The sequence below is a fragment of the Lampris incognitus genome, chromosome 4 (genome assembly GCF_029633865.1).
Source record: "Lampris incognitus isolate fLamInc1 chromosome 4, fLamInc1.hap2, whole genome shotgun sequence".
NCBI classification, from domain to species: Eukaryota; Metazoa; Chordata; class Actinopteri; order Lampriformes; family Lampridae; genus Lampris; species Lampris incognitus.
The window spans coordinates 13,026,685-13,048,322 of NC_079214.1; the positions used below are offsets into that span (position 1 = coordinate 13,026,685).

General features: G+C 46.0%; 1 protein-coding gene across 1 annotated transcript in view; it reads right to left on the reverse strand.

Annotated features, from left to right (window-relative positions):
* Nucleotides 1-3,658: 3,658 nt before the first annotated feature.
* Nucleotides 3,659-21,638, reverse strand: part of LOC130111610 (transmembrane protein 255B) — a gene marked incomplete at its 5' end in the record, with an annotated part of 19,327 nt that continues 1,347 nt past the window's right edge. The window contains 6 exons of the mRNA XM_056278842.1: nucleotides 3,659-3,901; nucleotides 4,595-4,738; nucleotides 5,678-5,837; nucleotides 6,941-7,026; nucleotides 7,620-7,700; nucleotides 17,021-17,110. Coding sequence (XP_056134817.1) covers nucleotides 3,659-3,901; nucleotides 4,595-4,738; nucleotides 5,678-5,837; nucleotides 6,941-7,026; nucleotides 7,620-7,700; nucleotides 17,021-17,110 — 804 coding nt within the window. The remainder of the gene's footprint in view (nucleotides 3,902-4,594; nucleotides 4,739-5,677; nucleotides 5,838-6,940; nucleotides 7,027-7,619; nucleotides 7,701-17,020; nucleotides 17,111-21,638) is intronic.

Sequence of the window (21,638 nt, forward strand, 5' to 3'; positions counted from 1 at the left end):
GTCCTAACTTCCCTCACGTGTGAAAAATCATATTTGAGAACAAAATAAAGGCAGTTGTATGATGATAATAAGACAGAGTAAAAATGTATTTTAAAAACCTTGTTATTGAAGTTGGGTTTTTTGCATGATGACTGACCTCATCGATATTCCCTGCAAGGAAAGCCGGCTTTTCTCCCTTCTCAGTTCCATCCATTGTCCGAACCGCTTATCCTGCCCTCAGGGTCGCGGGGGATGCAGTCATTGGGCGGCAGGCGGGGAGACACCTTGGACAGGCCGCCACGCCATCGCACAGGGCCGACACACACACACACATTCATACCTGGGGGCGATTTAGTATGGCCGATTCACCTGACCTACATGTCTTTGGACTGTGGGAGGAAACCGGAGCCCCAAGAGGAAACCCATGCAGACACGGGGAGAACATGCAAACTCCACACCGAGGACAACCCGGGACGACCCCCCCTCCAAGGTTGGACTACCCCGGGGCTTGAACCCAGAACCTTCTTGCTGTGAGGCGACCGCGCTAACCACTGCGCCGCCCCGTTCAGTTCCATGTTTTGCAAATTCTTAATGCAACAGCAACTCATTCTTTAAGGTGCAATGCTCCAGTCACACGCCTTGTATTATTAGATAATTATTTTAATCATCTGACATATCAACCAATCAATGTGCCGTTTCCATCCAATCTGACAAATGTAGTTTATTTAATCGACAACTCAACGTTGACGAGTGAACTTTTAAAGCAGTGTAGAAGTAACATCAGGTACTCTACAGTTACTGTTTCAAGAAAGCCCTTTTAAACACTTGTACAGTAGATAGTTTAGTGAGGCAATTACACAGGACGACTATATTTCAACATCAGCTATCACAGAAACAACCCCATTGTTCTACTATATACTGAGTTCTACGTAGTGAAAGTGGACGCCAACTTTGGGGCTTATAGTAGTTATGTATACACATTAGTATAACTGAGTCAATCTTCCACTACAGTGCAACCGTTCAGACACGTGAAATGAAGCGTTATAGCAATACAGTACAGTCTTAAAAGCTCACCGTTACCCGTCAAAGAGAAGCAATCACGATGTTCAGCATAATGTGTTTCAGGAATAACACTCCCATCAGTAGCCACAATACATAAACAGTCTTCTGTGTGTTTCTGAAACGCTGCCGGACTTACACGGAAAAGTGACGCCACCGGAGGACACGCCCTAAATGTGAAAACTACGACCCTGGCCGGGAGCTAATTAGAAGACGAAGAAGCAAATCAAAGGCTTGGTCGCTTTTCCACAAGAATATAAACCTCGTCTGACATGGCGTCTTAACGATTTTTCCCAAACGTCTGCCCAGGGCTAAGGGTTCTATGGTGATGGGGCAACCAGGGCTATGGACAGTCTTCTGGCCAGAGCTACAGCCAGCATGGATGTGGGGGGTATAGCCAGACCTCTCTGACAGTGGCTCTGCCTCCTATGACCAAGGTGGGTATGGCAGCTATGGTCATCCTCAATCAGGAGAATACAGTTCTCCTCCTCTGAACCAGAGTGGAGGTGGCTATACCCAGCCCAACCAGTCCTATACTTCTGGAGGCTATAACAGCAGTAGCCAGCCCTCTCCAAATAGCTATAACCAGCAGTCATCCGATTCCAGTTATGGCCAGCAACGGCCTTCTTCCTCTCCCACTGCAGGCTATGGTGGTAACTCCCAGGCCTCTGGTTGTAGCCAGCAGCACAGTGGGAGTGGGTATGGTGGCCAAAGTAGAGGTGCTTATAACAGCAGCGGGGGTCAGAGCGGTGGCTATAGGGGCAGTGGAGGCCAACAACAGCCATCACAGCAGCGGGGGAGCTCCCTATAACCAGGGTCCAAGTTCAACAACCCCCCTCCACAGAGTCATAGCCAGCACAGCCAGTATGGCCACAGTGGAGGATGTAGACAGGACAGTCCACCAATGAGCAGAGGAAGTGGTGGATACAGGGACCAAGAAGGGGGCTATGGAGGCCAGGATGGTCGCAGTGGCAGGGGTCGTGGAGGCAGTTATGGAGGTCACGGTGCTGGAGGTTTTGACCGTGGCTTTGAGCGAGGAGGCAGGGGAGGGCTAAGAGGCAGAGGTAGCATGGGAGGTCTCCGTCCTACGGCGCAGGTACCATGGGCTGTATCCATGCTGTTACTGCTGGTGCTGTCCTCCCAAGGGGTGGTCTCCACCACCACCCAGCACCAGTGTGGCTCCCAACTGGTTGATGCTCTGCACTTGGTGTGTGGGGAGCGGGTCTTTTACAATCCAATCCCAACAGCCCACAAGAGAGACCTGCATCCCTTGCTTGGGTTCCTGTCTAAAAGGACCATAAAAGAGAAACGGCTGTGGAAGGATGTGTCTGGCCATGATAAACCCAAGGTGAAGACAGGCATCATGGAACAGTGCTGCCTGCCATAAACCCTGCAGTAGTTACCACCTGGAGAGCTACCGTGACTGACTCGCTGCTCCAGATATCACCGCTCATAGCCAGGGTTTCCAGGTGTGACTGGCCGCATCCTGACCATCCCACTGACGCATGAGATGGAACAGCAGTCAGAGACACAATCTGCTATGATCATTTCTTATTCACCCATCACCTCTCCAGTGTCAAATAAAGACAATGTGCCTCATAAAAAAAAAAGGAAACTACGACCCTTACTCGCTGGTTTGCTGCTACTTTCAGTGGTCTTCATTCAAATGGCATACGTCGTATAATAAAACGCTACACACGGCTGTTGCAATAAATGCCACTGAATGCCACATAAAAGACGGCAAGTCGCAGATTATCTGCCAGTGAAGTCAACGGAAGACACTTCTGTACAATTTCTGTTTTTTTTTTGGACACCCCCCCCCTCCCCCTTGTCTCTCCAATTGTACCCACCCAGCCAATTACCCCAATCTGCCGGTCGCTTCTCCACCCCCTCTGGCAATCCAGGGAAGTCTGCAGACTACCACATGCCCCCCCTCTGATACATGTGGAGTCGCCAGCTGCTTCTTTTTACCTGACAAGTGATGATGTCTGTGAATGTTCTCATTCATCCAGGTCATGGTTATCCAAAGGAATTGAATCGAGTGCAACTGGACTTGGTATATATCCATGAAGACGTTTTGCCTCTCGTCCAAGAGGCTTCATCAGTTCGTGCCTTTCTGAATAGACCAAGCTAGACTAGCTTGGTCTAGTCCAATGAAGTCCAGTTGCACTCGATTCAATTCCTTTGGATGACAAGTGATGAGTTACGCCAGGGGGAAGCAGCGCGCGGGAGGATCACGCTATTCCCCCCAGTTCCCCCTTCCCCCCGACCGACCAAAGGAGGCGCTAGTGCAGCGACCAGGACACATACCCACATCCGGCTTCCCACCCCCAGACATGGCCAATTGTGTCTGCTGGGACGCCCGACCAAGCTGGAGGTAACACGGGGATTCGAAATGGTGATCCCCGTGTTGGTAGGCAACGGAATAAAGTGCAATGCTACCCAGACGCCCATTTTTTGCACAATTTCAGCGGAGTTTCAGAGACCCAAGGCTGCTCAGTAATGTTAAAAAAAAATCGTGATTGTTTCCCTTTAAGCGTTTTGTGCTACTTTCTCTCACCAGGTAAAGAAATGAGTCACAGGTCCTATGCAGGAACACAACATGTTGTCGTTTTTGGGCTTAGCAGGCATAAGGTGGGGGTTTCTCAAATGGGCTGTAGGTTGATCCATAGAGGACAGGTGCGTTGGGCGTCAGCACGTAGGCCCCTGGCTCCTGGGGTCCTCCCTGAGACGAAGGCTGGGTCGGAGCCTGAGAAGGGGGCTGGCTCTGACTCTGGCTCTCCTCCGACATGCATGAGGTGGAGGAAGGACCTCCTTCAGGGACTGGCTGGGGAGTAGAAGGCGGCTGGTAGCTGCTGCAATGCTGTTGGAGACAAGAGGACATGTGGTTTGACATGTGGCTATGTGACATGAGCATCCGCCACTTAACGGCACCCATTTTAAGGAAGTACACAACTTAGCTCGCCGTCGTGTGACCCGCACATGCTGGTGGTTTAAAGGTCCCATGAAACAGCATTTAAAGCACTGCAAACATCCGTGATTTGACGTATACTCGAATGAAACGGTACGGTCTGGTGGGATTTTGTGAGGGGAGGGGAGTTTGATTTGACTGACAGCCAATCACAGCCGGTCATTTTCAGAAAAATTTGGACATCAATACGCTATTGGCTGGTTTCAGTTTGGTGGTCCTGCTGTACATCTGCAAGTGCAGGATAGCATTATTTGTCAGGAAGAGAAAAAGATTCTCGTAAACACAAAACTGAAATGAAATATTGTTTTGGGTGAATTTCTAGAACACTGTGTCAAATTAGATGTAAAATTATGGGCATAAAAAAGAAGTAACACATTTTCATTTCATGGGAGCTTTCATTTAGATGCTTTGTGATCCACTTATCATCCAAATTAAAGACACTCAAGAGTCACTACGGTCCCGCTGGCCGCAGCAAAAAGCAATATGGTCCCAGTGTGGACGCCACGTGGACCGCGCTATCATCTGATTCTGATATTTTCGTTATTACCCCATGCAGTCATCGGATAACTTGGTCGGGAAACATACCTGCATGGGAATTGGGTAGTTGGGGTAGGCGGGCAGCGTCTGTCCTGAAGGGCAGAAGCTGGCATAGGTGAGCATGTGCTGGTTAGGGTTGTAGAGGATGTGAGGGGGAGGCGCGGGGCTAGGAGACATCTGAGGAGCAGGATTCTGAAAAGGAACAGACAAAAATATGAGGTGAGGGCAAAAATAAACCACACACACTGGGCATCCGAGTGGCGTGGCGGTCTATTCCATTGCCTACCAACACGGGGTTCGGCGGTTCGAATCCCCGTGTTACCTCTGGCTTGTTCGGGTGGGAGAAAAGAGGTCAAAAAAATCCAATCAATCAACAAATGACACAGAAAGCTGGTGTGTCCAAGGTGCATAGAGGTCAGATGGGTGTACAACGATTGTAGTGGGGGGCACTTAGAAGGGGTTGGAAGCTGCATGCATATCCCTTTGCACCAATCACACAATATACTATCACATTTTCCTCATGCTTTTGGTATAATAAGCAGAATAACTGTCAAAAAATCAATATGCACCGAATACACACCAAATGATTTAGATTTGAGCCTTTCACGTCTTCGTATCAACAGCAACCAGTCATAGAAGAACATTCACGCCAGAGACAGAGACACGTATGGACCTATCTACCGCTCGCCTGTGGTTGAAAAGCATCTGAGCATCCAAGTTTGGACTGAAATGTAAACTTCTGTGGTAGGATATTGATGAAATTATGTAAAAAAAAAACAAAAAAACTAAAGGACACTCAAAATTGAATTCCTTGAACATTATCAGACTTGGGCAAGCATCGCTACTGAATAGCTCGCTGTTGTAGAAACGGTCACTCTGATGAGCCAACGCCGGTGACTAGCTCCATTTAGAGACACATTTATCAGTCCATTTAAAAACTCACTAATCCACATCCTCAGAGACATGGACACTGAGCTCTAGTCTGGAGGAAAACAACCTGAACCTTCCAGATAAAGGATGTGGAATCATGTATTCATTTGGTACCGACTACCTCCAATGGGCATTTACTACTATGCATGTAGTTACCCATCACTGTTTGAGGGTCATAAAGCATAACAGATTTCTGCTCACAATGTCCTTGTATGCTCCGAGGATGGCGGCCGCGATGATACCCAGGAACAGGCCCAAGACGTTGAGGACCACCGAGGCCCAGAGGAGACGATGCAGGTGGATGACGTCCCAGCAGCTACTGACCCCTGTGAACTCATAGTACTGAGCATGGTAGTCCGGGCTAGATGGAGCGAGAGAGAGGAAAGAAAACCATGAGAGCGAGCAAATATGGGAGAAAGGAGAAAGAAAGACACAGAAATAGAGAGAGAGAGCTGGTGTGATGGCCTGCCCTGACTGGGTTTTGGGTTTTATATAGTACAGGGATCCTTCAAGTTTTGCCAAGTTAAATTTAGGACTTTTTAAGACCACCCGGAATGCAATTTAATACATATTTCATGGCCATACCAGCAAAAGCCTGAAACATAAGAAGGAAAATTTTTGTTTTGTTTTTTTGATTTTGAGATATTTTATTGATCCCGTAGTGAAATTACGCTCTGCATTTAACCCATCCTAGCTGTGTAGCTAGGAGTAGTGGGCAGCCGCCGCGCAGCACCCGCAGACCAACTTCTTTCCATTGCCTCGGTCAGGGGCACAGACAGGAATATCAACCCTAACATGCATTTCTTTTTGATGGTGGGGGAAACCGGAGCACCCGGAGAAAACCCACCGCAGACATGGGGAGAACATGCAAACTCCACACAGAGGACGACCTGGGATGACCCCCAAGAATGGATAACCCAGGGGTTTGAACCCAGGACCTTCCTGCTGTGAGGCGATAGCGCTAACCCCTGCGCCACTGTGCCGCTATGTATGACACTAAGTTCTAACTACTTACAAAGTCCATGAATTTATTCACATTTTTTTTAATATAATACTCATTGCAATATATAATGATATATAATATGTTATATATTATAATATGATATAATATAGCTGGATGTACAGGGATACAGTCTGACCAGGCTGCAAAGATTGTGGTTCCATTTTCCTGCCAAGCAAAAAAAAAAAAAAAAATCTAAACTCTCGATTATTTGCATCTTAAAGAATATTATAGCAGCAACTTCATCATCCAGTTAATTTTCAACACCTATTAAAATCATATCTAAGATGTAAGACAAGTTAAGACCTTGTTAGACCCAAAAATCGGTTATTTGAATTTCAGACTTTTCAAGGCCCTGCAGAAACCCTGTGTATCTGCTGTAGCCCTCACATGTGTGCAGGCGTGTACACCGTCCACAGCCGGACACAGGCCGAGCCCGGTGTGCCCAGCCTTCACACCCTCACCTGTCGCAGTTGTACAGGTAGCAGCAGTAGCACGTGTTGCTCCTCACTTTTAACCCACACGCGGTGTTGAATGAACGGCAAGTCACCTGCAGACACGGGAGGAGGTCCTCAGTCTTTCATACCAGCTCAGCTCGTGAAGGTCTAACAAGCCGAAGAAGTGCTGAGAGCATGCTCATCTCTAAAAGCCTCGTCAGCTGCATGGAGAACTGGTACATCAGCGATACAAGCAGTTAATTTGCTACGGTTTGGGACAACATAAAACATTCGAAGGGAAATTATATTTTCTTTTACGACTGTGTTAAATTAAGAGGGGTGGTGTATTGATTATATTTTGGTTGCTCAAGGCTGTCTAAGCGTTGTCGCTGTGCCAGCAGACCTGCATTAATATCCGCTAGCTGCTGAGTGGCACTGTGGAGCCACTGAAACTACCCCGTCTGCCCACATCCAAGACATATGACATGATCCACACCCTAAACCTGGACTGCAGTGTCGAGACTCCCATACCGAGAATGTGAAGCAGTGTGTAGGAAGGTCTCGTGAATTTATTGGCTTATTGAAGTACGTAAGAACTCTCAGTTGTTTGCTGATTTCATGAATTTTGGTCCATTTGTAATTATTCTACATGCTTACAGGCAAATTACAGGTGTGTGTTTGCGTGTGTGTGTGGCCTCAGTGTTACCTCAGTGTAGTAGTTGTCGTAGGCATATCCAGATCCGCTGGCATAAAAAACACACCTGTCCTCCAGCAAGGGTCTTCTGTCCTGTGTGAGCAACCCAGAGAGATCAACATGAAGGCAAAATGACTCTGATAAGACCGTACAACAGACTGACAGGTGAGCTAATAAACGTGTATAAGGGCAAATAAACTATCTTGTATAACCCGTGAAACCCAAGAATTGATCAAAAATATGTCCGTAATAGTTGGACTCTGACTACATGAGATTATAACTGTCGTCGATGTACGGGATCATCCGCTTATCTGACTATACCATTACATGGTTTCCTAAACATTTAGTAGAGTAATAAAGGAGCGAGAGCGGGATGCCAAAAGAAACAAAAAACACATTTTGATCAAAATGTAGTGTAGGTCAGAGTTGCCAAAGGGGTTTCATAAGGAGATGCATTGTATTGGGGTGTCGTACGCATGTCTGCATCATATCAAAACCTGGCTCATCTTGTTCTGTTGCAGTTCGTTCCACAACTACATTGTGCAGTGGTGGCACCGAGGGAGGAGGACACAAACGGGAAGCTGTTGTGATGGGAGCTGCCGTCAAAAGCCTCCCCCCCGCAACGACCGCTTTCACCCGCGTGGTGTTGACTGATGGGGCCCCAGTGCCGACGTATAAAGTGCAGAACATGAATTTAACCATTGTTTTAATGCTTCTCATTTGATATGGTGTGGGACAGACAGCATGAAGACGATCTGTGTGTCCATCATCAGCCTCCCTCCTTCCTTCCCAGGTGGAGCTGGTCAAAACAACCCAGTTTATGGAAATACATGGGCTGTGTTACTAGAATTCACAGCAGTTTGTTCAAAGCTGAAATCTGTGATTTCTCTAATCGGTCCTTCCCTCCGACAGTGAAATGAGGACTACAAACATGGTGTAGCAGCCATTGTGGCTGGTGTGCTGTCGGCTCAGCTGTAAACAGTTCCCACCCTTGTATAAACGGATCCTCAATCCAGAGTTAACGCAGGGTGGGGATACCTGCAGCCAGCTGAGACTGACGAGGTAACTTAAGATGAGCGATGAAACGTTATCGCTCAAAAAAAGTTGTGTCCAGATGACCTGATCCAAGTTTTTGTCATAACAGTAACATTTTGTCATACTGCATTTGTCAAATTGTAAACTGTTTTATGTCCCACACTGTTAGGACATTTGAACAGGTGGGATTTAGAGCACACGTGAAGATCATGGAGCAAGTCTGTGCAGCCAGACTAGATCATGAAGCAAAAGTGTGTATATATATATATAAATATATATAAATATATATATATAAAGCACAACTGTGATTGGGTTTGTCCCCCTGCTTGTTCTTTATCACATTTCCATGGTGGGTCCAGATACTGTGAGGTTCATCTGATTTGTGCTATGCAGGGATGGATGATCTACGACCATTAACTAACCTAATGAGCCATTTGACTGAAGAAAGGCTGCGGAGGCTGATATTTCATGACCATAATCTCAGTCACATCCGCAAACTGTAAACACTGTGCACACAGCCGTTCCGTCTCGGTGTAAAGGAGAGTCAATAAATTAGGAAACGCATGACGTTCATGACTCCACATAAAGCTAAATACAACTGAGCAAAACTACGGCAGTTAAAATAAAGTGTAAAGGGCGTCCGGGTAGTGTGGCGGTCCATTCTGTTGCCTACCAACACGGGGTACCGGTTCGAATCCCCGCATTACCTCCGGCTTGGTCGGGCATCCCTACAGACACAACCGGCCGTGTCTGCGGGTGGGAAGCCAGATGTGGGTATGTGTCCTGGTCGCTGCACTAGCGCCTCCTCTGGTCGGTCAGGTGAAAAGAAGAGGCTGGCAACTCCACATGTATCGGAGGAGGCATGTGGTAGTCTGCAGCCCTCCCCGGATCAGCAGAGGGGGTGAAGCAGCAACCGGGACGGCTCGGAAGAATGAGGTAATTGGCCAAGTACAATTGGGGAGAAAAGGGGAAAAACCCAAAAAAAAAATAAAAGTGTAAAAAGGTAAAGTTTCATGGCTCGATGCTATGGGTAAATATAGTTTTCAAACTATATTATGTATAACAAACTATATATATATATATATATATTTGTGTGTGTATCATGTCATGTTTGACAATGAGAAGCCTTGCACAATAACGGTTAAAAGTAATATTGTGTGTCTGGCAGGTAGACAGGAAACTTGCAGAGAAATTCAATCAGTGCTACTTCACTGAACATCAGAGGACCCAGTGAGATGGATCGGTCTGGGCCTACCGTCCGCTGGAGGGTCACGATCGGACGACAGCGACAGTTCCGCCTGATTAAATCCAAAATCCTTCATCACTACAGCTCGACTGGTGAGACATGTTCTGTACGTGCGTATCTGTGTTAGTTTGTGGGCATCAAAATAAACAAACAAATACAACACCCATGCAAATGTAGGGCTTGGCTTTGTTTAACAGGTTGTGTATGAGTGTGTTTGTGTGGATTTATGTGTGTACACTTCTATTTGGTGTGCAAAACTTTGGGCACCCATGAACAAATTGCCTATTTTGTTGAAGCTCTTAGTGAAACTATGTTAACACAATCTCTGCTGGGAACAAATTTAAACAGGCTTATCCTTGCAAATTCATTCATTCATCCATTATACAAACTGCTTATCTTTACTCAGGGTCGCAGGGATGCTGGCGCCTATCCCAGCAGTCACTGGGCAGCAGGAGGGGAGACATTCTGGACAGGCCGCAAGGCCATCACAGGGCCGATGTGCACACACACACACATTCACACCTTGGGACAATTTAGTACGGCCAATTCACCTGACCTACATGTCTTTGGACTGTGGCAGGAAACCGGAGCCTCCGGAGGAAACCCACCCAGACACGGGGAGAACATGCAAACTCCACACAGAGGACGACCTGGGATGACCCCCAAGGTTGGACTACCCCAGGGCTCGAACCCAGGACCTTCTTGCTGTGAGGCGACCATGCTAACACTGGGGCCACCATACCGCCTAATCACCTAATTACTGTCTTTACTGGTAATAAATCCAAAACCAGTGTTCCGTCATCCTCATGCGCCCTGCATAAGATGACAGGCAGATAACTCCTCCACCAATCACCACGTTCAAAACGACATTCAGTTCAACTTTGTTTAATGACTAGAGGTAGGGTAAAACTGAAAACACAATACAATGAATATCAATAAATTTTACATAAATCAAATATGCATCAAACACGTTGGAGTCTGTTGCATTATTTCAAACATATGTAACCTACAAAAAGACTCACTGGCCGATTGCCAGGGGTCAGCCCCCTTTACTTGAGCAGTTAGCAATGTCGCCTCGTGGTGCAGTACAACCTTGGATCGAATCCGGCAGCAGGCAGAAATATGCTCGGTTACACTGGTGGTAGCAGTGGGATCCGGAAGTGTCTGGAAGCATGCAATATCCTCAGAAGTCTCTTCGGAGTGCAGGAATAAAAAAACGCGAGGGCGCGCTTCCAGGAGAGGGTGACTACTGTAACCTACAAAAAGACTCACTGGCCAATCGCCAGGGGGTCGGCCCCCTTTAGTCGAGCGGTAAGCGATGTCACCCCGTGGTGCAGTACAACCCCAAATCGCGTTATTATGGATCCCACTGCTTTTCTTGGCACTCTGCCTCTGATTGGCCAGTACTCGTTGCCTCCGTTGGTTGGGTTGGTTAAGGTTAGGGTTAGAGTTAAGGTTAGCTAATTAGAAGCAGAGTAGGGCAGGTCTTCCTAGAATCCTAGTGCCTGGATGCTACGCAGGGCAACTTTTGCCAAGAAAAGCAGTGGGATCCATAATAACGCCCCCAGATCGAATCTCGCAGCAGGCGGAAATATGCTCAGTTACACATATAATACAGACATGCTATGTAAACACATAGAAATAATCCAATGTTAGCTTGTATCTATGTGAGAAACGACAAATAAGATAAAGACTAACCGAGGTTAGCATTATAAACATATAGACTAACATGTGGCCAAACAGGATAAGCATTATGAACAACGCAGGTTGCTTTATGGCTGACAATTCCAGGTTTTAGCTGACTCACTGTTGTCTAACTTCAATTAACCTACCAACAAGGGTTGAAATGTCAGCGAGTACTGTCGGCATGTGCAAACGATGTTCCACCATTATGATTCCATCTTCTGCCTAAACTGCACAGCAATCGCGAGACTACCTCATGACACATCATCAGCCAGATGATGATGTCATGAGGTAGTCTCGCGATTTGCCTGAAAAAAATGGTGCATATGGTGACTGGTGCTGCAAAGCCAAGAGGGTCGTACAAACTGGTCACCACTGATAGGATCCCATGATGTATGAATGGTTTTTTTTCCCTCACTGGACACTTGAAATATTAATGTCACTCTTGAGGTCCCAGCTGATCCCAAAACTGCACTGCATAGACAAAGGATCGACGGCAAGATCCAGGTCCCTGAGATCACTGGCAGGATCCCTCAAGTCTCTGTCTTCAGGCCGGACAAGAAAATAGTGGAACATCTGCTGTATGTCTGCAGTAATAGCAACAGCTTCTTTGCTAATGCGGAGGAATACTCCCAAGGAGGCTGTTGAGGTTTGGGCCAGTTAAGAGGATGTCATTAAGAGAGACTCGAGTATACTGAGAGCTTGAGTCGAAGACAGTTTGTACGACCCCCTTGGCTTTGCAGCACCAGTCATCATAGAAGGGAAGGTCCTGCTTCGAGACCTCATAGCCAATGCTTGTGACTGGGACACTCCATTGCCCCTAGAGCAAGTGGAACGGTGGGAACAATGGAGAGATTCTCTCAAAGAACTCTAACACCTCCAAATTTCTAGGCCCTATGTTCAAGCTTCTCTACTGACCACACAAATACAGAGAGCTTTACATCTTCTCTGACGCTTCCATAAAGGCCATAGCTGCCATTGCCTATCTGAGGGTCTTAGACATATAGATGGAAACTATCTCTCAGGCTTTTTCTTTGGAAAGGCAAAACTGGCTCCTCGCCCAGATTACACTGTTCCTCAGCTTGAACTCTGCACAGCTGTATTAGTTGTGGATAAGGCGGAGATCATTACATTGGAAATGGATTTAAAATTTGACAGTGACTCTCTTCGCGGACAAGGACGGGACATAGTTGTTCCTTAGACATATCTCTGAAATAGCATTACTTCTGCTCTCTGATAAATCAGATTAGTCTTCCCCCTTACATACAGATACTAAGTGAAGTAATGGTATCCTAGGATACCAGATGGCGGGTGTACTGTCAAGAGTTGAGAACAAGACATTTGTGTAGTTAAGCTCAATCTGCACCATCTCTTTAAGGGACCTTGGTCTTGCTGATGATGTCATCCCAATGAGGCAAGTCTTGCGATTGCTGTGCAATTTAGGCAGAAGGAAGCATAATTGTGGAACATCATTTGCACATGCCGACAGTACCCGTCGACATCCGCTACATTTCAGTTTGACAAACTTTGCTATCACTACTAAGGAATGTCTTATTGACACGTCCTAAGAGCCATTCATTACATTTAGTCTGACAAGCTTTCATGAGGACCATGCTACCTTCTGTAATGTTCTGCTTGTTAGACTGCCACTTTGATTTTGGTTGGAGTGTAGACAAATACTGTTTACGCCACCTGTTCCAAAAGGTGCTTGCCAGACTTCGCACTTGTTTCCACTGATCTTTATAGAGGTCCTTATTGTCAAATCCACCAGGAAGAGTAGGAGGAGGACCTGCTTTTTGAGTGAGTAGCATTGTAAGGGTAAGTATGAAAGGATCTTCCAGATCTGTAGACACCGGAACCAGAGGTCTTGAATTCACAATAGCCATTACTTCAGCCATCAAGGTAGAAAGAACCTCACGTGTAAGCCTAGAAGGGCCCAACTGAAAGAACATGGAATCTAAGATTTTCCGGGCGATTCCTATCATGCGTTCCCATGTGCCCCCATATGTGATGCACGGGGAAGATTAAAAATCAAAACACGTTCTTGATCTTTGAGAAATCTCTTCACTTTGGTCTCGTCAAGGTTGGAAGGCATATTCAGTTCACGACAGGCTCCAACAAAGTAGGTTCCCCTGTCAGACCATATCTGCTTGACTGGCCCACGGATGGCTATAAAACGCCTCAGAGCACTTAGGAAACAAGAGGTATCCATGGACTCAATGATTTCAATGTGAATAGCTCGAATGCTCAGACAGGTAATTAAGACTGCCCATCTCTTGTCGTTAGCGTGACCACCTCTGGTTCTGTGAATGGAGACTATCCATGGCCCAAATACGTTGATGCCAACATAAGAGAATGGGGAGGTCAACACAGTCTGTCTGCAGGAAGATCGGCCATTTTCTGTAACTCAAAGCTTCCATGGCGCTTGCCACAAGTAACACATTTGTAGATAAGAGAGCACACACCTCTTAGCACTCACTATCCAAAAACGTGCCATCCAGATAGCACCCTCTGTAAAGAGTCGCCCTTGATGTTGTAACTGCTCATGGTAGTGCCTTACTAGCAGAGCTGTGATGTCGTGCCGCCCTGAAATTATGATGGGATGCTTCTCCTCATGTCCAGTTTTGCTTTAGATATGCGCCCACCTACCCTCAGAAGGCCATTCTCATCTATGATGGGGTTCAGTCTATGAAGGGGACTGTCCCTTGGTACGTCCTTATGGTTTCTAGTGCACTGAAATTCATTTGCATAGATTTCTTCCTGTATAGCTCGGATGATGACATCTTTGGCTTGTGTCAAGACATCCACTGTGTAAGCTTTTTAACAGTGATGCCATCCTTTGCAGAATCCCAAGTCTTCAGATTTGTCTTGAACAGACGAGCAATGTGTGAGACAGGCAATAGCCCGAGAGAGTGACTTCCAACTGGAAAATTGACTGTTGCGCTGCTAATTGAGACTTCAATTCCACCAATTTTCTGGTTCGTAGAGCCGTTTTCATTGGGAAATCTGTATCATAGCTTTTGTGCACAATTTTAAAATGCCACTCCAAATTACCCTTCTTCAGTATAGCCACACTAGCATTGCAGATCAGACAGATGGATTTTGCGTTGGAATAAACGAAAAAAATAACCTTCCTCCCATATATAAGGTTACGCCTTCATAAATCAGAGCCTGCGAGTGAGATAATCTTGATTTGACATTGAATCTGACTAATACAGGACTGATGCAGACCTTGCCTCTTGATGCTCAGTCAGATTCGATGCCAATCAAGATGCAAACACAAGGGACTGCCGGAGCTTTTTTTTTTTTTTTTTAAAATCTAACTCAATTTTTCAAAATCATCTCGCGATTGACTGGTAATCAGCCCGCGAGCGACTGGTCGGTCGCGATCGACGGGTTGGGCACCCCTGGGTCACTAGAGGTGGGCCAAGACTGAGAACACAATACAGTGAATATCAGTAATTTGTACATAAACAAAACATGCATCTAACATGTTGGAGTCTGCTGTATTATTTCAAACTTATAATGCAGACATGCAATGTTAACATATAGAATTAACCCAATGTTAGCGTGTATCCATCTGGGAAACAACAAACAAGATAAAGGCTCACCGAGGTTAGTATCACAAACATATAGATTAACATTTGGCTAAACAGGGTAAGAAGCATTATGAACATAATAAAACGCAGGTTGCTTAATGGCCCAACAATTCATGTTTTAGCCGACTCACGTGTCTACCCAATATCGGCAACTACAAGAATTTACCGCCATGCCAACAGATATAAACTGTTGACTAACTTAATTTAACCTACCGACAAAACTCTCACAGGGCTGAAATGTAGGAGAGGTCGGCGGATAGTGTCGGCATGTGCAAACGACTTTCCACCATTATGCTTCCTTCTTCTGCCCAAACTGCGCTTCAATCGCGAGACTACCTCATCGGGATGACGTCATCGGCGAGACCAAGGTCCCTTAAAGCAGTGTTTCTCAACCGGGGGTCCGCGGACCCCTAGTGGTCCGTGGTGTAATTGCAAGGGGTCCGTGAAAATAAAATATCTTTAAAAAAAAGATCCTATGACATTTATAGAAATAGGATTATTTTACTCAAATGTGACTGAGACCTTTATCTACCTAAACTATAAAGGGTAACGGGACTTTTTTCTCTAATTACATCTGTTTCACAAGTGTAATTTATTGTATTTTAATAAGAGATCTCGCTCCCGTTTGCATTGTTAAAAGTTACTGCATAAGAATTCTGTTACATATATCTGAAAGTTACTGAATACATATTCTGTTTTGTTACACATATCTGAAAGTTACTGCATAAGAATTCTGTTTTGTTACATATATCTGAAAGTTACTGCATAAGAATTCTGTTGTGTTAACTATATCTAAGTTACAACTGAAAGCTCTTATTTTTGCCCCAAAGAGTGAATAAATGCTATAATGCAATTTAAAATGCAGTTTCTACTGTTTCTATCAAATTGCAACCCCCTCCCCCAAGATCAGGTGGAGGGGTCCTCAGGGTAGATCAAAAATACGCAGGGGGTCCAGGACCCCAAAAAGGTTGAGAACCACTGCCTTAAAGGGACGGTGCATCCTCGGATAATTCTGTGACTTAATGCTTCTTTATCTTGTATTCAATTTCCGTTTTAATGCGATTGTTTTTCTTTCTTTTCTCTTTTTATTTAGTTTTAGTATTTTTTACTCAGTTTATGTATTTTGTCATTATATAGAACATTGTTATATTTTAAATGGGGAGTCTGTTTTGTTCATTGTGAGTTTCTGTTTACTGTTTGAAGTTGTATGTACATTGCTGTTATGTTGATTCCTGTATGTGTATTTTTTGCAATTAAAAAAATTGCATACTGAGCTCGACTACGCAGATGCCTTGTTCCCTACTCTTGACAGTACAAACCAGGGTTCCCTTCAATGTTCTTGACAGTTCTTAATGGGGTTTTAGTATGCACAACGGACTCTACAAGACAATAATCAAGCACAGTACATTTGATGTTGTTCACTCATGGGTGGCATTCGACACTAGACCCAGGAAGTCCAAATAAAATATTAATAATCACCTCTTTATCACTACATGTGAAAATCCAGAGGGTGCAATTCTGGTGAATTTGCTTCATCCGGTTTCAATATGGAAGCCAATGACGCAATATGATAGGTATGAAGTCTGTTCGCTGCAGGGATTGCGTTAACTTAATTTTTCGCTTTGAGATTCAACTGGCGGCCTGTCCAGGGTGTCTCCCCACCTGCCGCCCAATGACTGCTGGGGTAGGCTCCAGCATCCCCGTGACCCTGAGAGCAGGATAAGCGGCTTGGATAATGGATGGATGGATTCAACAAAACATGCAATTCGTCCAGGGGTGTTCAAACTTTTACACAGCGCCGTATCGATCAGACTCCTGTGCTCATTGTTTGATGGATACTGGATACTTACTATGAACTCTGCGGCGATGATCCCATCCACAATGGCGCAAAAGAACGAGGCGATGACTCCAATACTAATGAATATGATGGCTGCCATGAGCTGTGAGGGGAGAGAAGAAGAGAAAAGGAGGAGGCGCAAAGGAACAGTAGAGGGGAGAATATATATTGCAACCTGCAATATCAAGGTATTATCAAAATGATAGCCTAAGAACAAGACATTGGCTAAACATCCTGGAAAATACAAATATGTAGGTGCACGCACACACACACACACACACACACACACACACACACACACACACACACACATACACAATAACAGTTTGTCAGAATCTCCCTTGTTCCTTTTTGTGGTGTGTATTCTGATTGGCTTATTGCAGTGTCGGCCTACAGGATGATAAAGGAAATCTACAGCGTCTTGCCCTGTCAACCTAGAGGTGGTTTGTGGGAAATTTACGGACATGGAGTCATTGTGAGATAGACGAAGGACCTTTTTATACTGCTGAGGTCATTTTAATCCCCAAATTCTCTCACTCGCTCTCTCTCACTCTCTCTCGCACAGACACACACACACACACATGCATGCACAACACTTAAGGGAATACAAAAGCAGTAAGTGATACACAAATACATAAGCCTAGATAGAACAATTAAAGCAACGTTGTTTCCTTAATCTCACACATTCACACTGTGTAGCACCAGATTCACACTGTGTGGCACCAGATTCCCATTGTGTGGCACCAGATTCACATTGTGTGACACCAGATTCACACTGTTTGGCACCAGATTCACACTGTGTAGCACCAGATTCACACTGTGTAGCACCAGATTCACACTGTGTAGCACCAGATTCACATTGTGTAGCACCAGATTCCATCCAGCATTTGTCATTCAATGACAACATAATGCCTTGGAAAAAAAAACTACAATTTCTATCAAAGCATCTTTAAATTTCTGTCTGAACAATGCTACTTGTATTGTCTGTGTTTATTCACACCACAGCTTGATAACGTTCATGAACAGACGTCAGTAACACACACACACATGCATATTACACACTGCTCATCTACCGAACACTTCTGAACCACTCCAGACCCGGCTGGCTGACCACAGATGTCTAGTCATCAAGTTTACCGCTGGACATCCTTTACCGCCTCGCAACATCCCTCCTTCTGGGCCAGACCTCCTGTGCTACCCTCCTGGATACACTTACCAACAAATTTTCTATATACATGCCAACCCATTTTCACTCTCTCTCTCTCTTTCGGTGGTACAGTATCTATCTATCAATCACATTCTCACATACATGAACAATCTCCCTTCATATACTTGTCTTTGCTTAACATGTTTATACTGCTAAACATTTTAAAGTTTGCTCTCTGCTGTGCACATATTAATCCACTTATTGGACTTGCTCCAGTTTCATCCTCGACCAGTCTCACAGATAGAGACCGTCTGTTTGAGGCTGTGCTATCTCTGTGCAGAAGAACCTAAAAGTTAGGCCGCTGTGTGTGTGGTCGTAACGGGGTAGTCAGTTTTTACGAAACCTTCGATGGCGTTCACATGGTTGGGCAGCGTTAAGAGTTTCGTCAAATCTTTTCAAAAACGCACGTGAACGAACGCTCCTCCTGAAACGGACTACTTTCTGCAAAGGAGGTGGTGGTGTTTGTGGGTGGGGGTGAGCTTTATCTGACGTTTGTCCCAGCCACTCCACCTCATTAGCAGTTTAAATGGCTCTGCTTTTATGGGGAGCGATGAGGCCAGCGCTGAGCAGCACAGACAATACAAGTCTGACAACTGCATTACTTCACATTACCTCAGCCCCAGCTGCCAGCACATAAACCACCCCGACACAGTCCCCCATCCAGACCTAGCCCTATCTGAGACCGATACAACCGAGAGGAGAGAGAGAGAGAGAGAGAGAGAGAGAGAGAGAGAGGTAGAGGGAGAGAGAGGGGTGGGGGGGAGAGAAAGATGGACACAGAGAAAGAGATAGACGGAATAATATAGGAACTATAAATTAGGTGGAGATGATTGCCAGTGAGATGGGTAAATCATATGCACCGTTCACTGGGTGCAGGGAGGTCAAAGATAGCGAGACACAGGGAAAGACTGGAAAAAAATATATAAAAACTCTGCCCTGTGAAAGGTTAGGAATGTGATCCACACCAAAAAGGAGGGTGAAATTAGAGGAAAGGGGAATTATACAGGTGACAGATAAGGATACCAATCGTGCGATGTCCCTACAGGTGCTCCAAGGTCGTCCTCTGCTGAGTGGACGACCTCGGCTGACCGATCGCAACCACAGCTGGACAGGTCTCTAATAGGAACCGGACATCCTATGGCCTGTCAGGTAAAATACAACCCTTTAACAGCCCGCTGTTCTGCCGTCCAGCCACAAGGTGACCGAGAGGATGGCAGTCCGTGAAATAAAGCTAGCAAAGTACGGAAGAGTCCACCGGAGCAAGGGACACAAACCACTTGATGTATTCGGCCGTCAAGCAATCCCGCCCCACTGTGTACCGGGCCGGTGGAGATTATTACACGGGCTGCCAACGTTGGGGCAGAGGGATCAAACTGGACGTTCACGGGACGAATTTCACCCTCCAGCAGTGTTTCTAACTTTTTTGTTACAGGGTGGGTTGAAACTGGGCAACATAAGAACTAGAGGTAAACGCAAAGGATCTGTAGGAATCTTTAGGAATCAGGAATATTTATTTGTCATTTCACTCCATGCAGTGGCGATGCTAGGGTCTGTTGGGGCCCTAGGCAAAAATTCTCAGGGGGGGCCCCCAACCAGCGTTCATCGCCTTTATGTATGTACATCGAAGAGCGCAGGCAGCGCACGCGCAACGCGAATGACATGGGGCCCCTACAAGGGAGGTTTCCTACTGTGATGTCATCATTGTAAATCATCCATTGGTTGTTTAAGGCAGAGGGGGTTGCGGTCACTGCTTTGGAGTAAATTTTGTCAGTACTCGGGGGCCCCCTACTGCCTGGGGCTCCAAGCAGTTGCCTGGCTCGCCTGTTCAGAAGCTTCGCCTCTGACTCCATGCACCTGCGCATATGAAATGAAACGAAATATCGTTTCCCGTCCGCCCACAGCAGAGCAACACGAAGGCAAAAACACATATCCAGACTACGAGAACACATATATCCAAAATACCATACACATATAGCCAAAAAAAAGAAAAAAGTCACTGTAAAGAGAACGAACGCCAGGATGACTGTCGGAACTGCCGGGCTAGCAGCTAGCTTAGCCTGCCCCGCTCCCGCGTCCTGTCAGACCGCCCTCGGTGTTTCCTCCTCGGGTGCAGCTCCAGGCAGGGCCGTGGTCCCTAGGCCCACAGGACGCAGCAGACCAGGCTCCCCCAGCCGATCCAGCGCCAGCTCTCCCAGTCATCAAACGAAGACACGAACTTAGACGCAAATGTGGACAAAGACACTGCATGGGCGCTACTGGGTGAGGCCGCTGCAAACGTGAATTCGCGCCGCCATCTTCCCACACCGGAAGCGGTGTCTTTAGTGAGGCCTATGCAGCTTACCTCTTAAACTGGTTCAAAACGTGTGCATTTTATGCTTTTTAGATAGAGATTAAAACTGCAGAGGAGTGCGAGACTCCAGAAGAAGAGACACTCACTGCAGTCTGATACGGTTAGTTGTTCTTTCATGAGTAAACTTGTCCTGCCAACCTCCTATCCTGTTACTATGGGAGCCCCACTGGAGAGGGGGGGTATTTATGTGTCAGCCCTTGTGTGTAACTGATAAGGGACCTCGTAACCCTGTGCCCTGGTGGCGACAGTGATGCCATTAAATGTTTAAAATCGCACAACTGGGAGGAAGACAGACCCCACAGGCCCTTAATCTCTTATACACTCCATACACTTATGCACAAATCCTGTTCACTAAACAGGACGAGCGTGCAGGAAATACTGAAAGGAGGAGGGGAATTTGCACATGGGCATTTATTTTTCTGAATTCCCGAAGACAATATTTAATTTGGAATTAGCAGAGTTATATCCTTTCATGCACATGCGCACAACCCATTGAGATCTCTCTGCTTGTGAATGCTTCAGTGAAGGGGAATTGTGCAGAGAGCAAAGAAGTAGGTGTGGTACCCTGCGGCGTAACGTAAGACAAAGTTATCCGACCTGACACATGACACCCTGGATACCTCGTGAAAAATTAACCTACCTCTCTCTCTCGCTCTCTCTCTCTCACACACACACACACACATGCACACACGCTGAGCAGACAGGTAGGCGACACAACCATCCTTCCATACTGACTGAGATGATATTTGTAGTTTGCTAACATCTAACCCATCAACCTGGACTAGACTGATGAAATATGATCCTTTATTACATCTCCCAAGATATTAATATGCCAGGTAATTTATAATGCCACAGTGACAGGGAGGTCATGAAAAGGGCCTACACCAGGATGATGAAATCTTGCACCATACCACATCTAAGAGTTAAGTCACAGTGGTCTTACATACATGCATGCATGCAGGACGAGTAAAATAGGAGCAACGAGTGCAGAGTTAGCAATAGAGCAAACAACAGGGACTCAGAATTGTCCGGATGCTTCTGTGCCACTTGTTTCCTCTGCGGCCCGACTGTTCC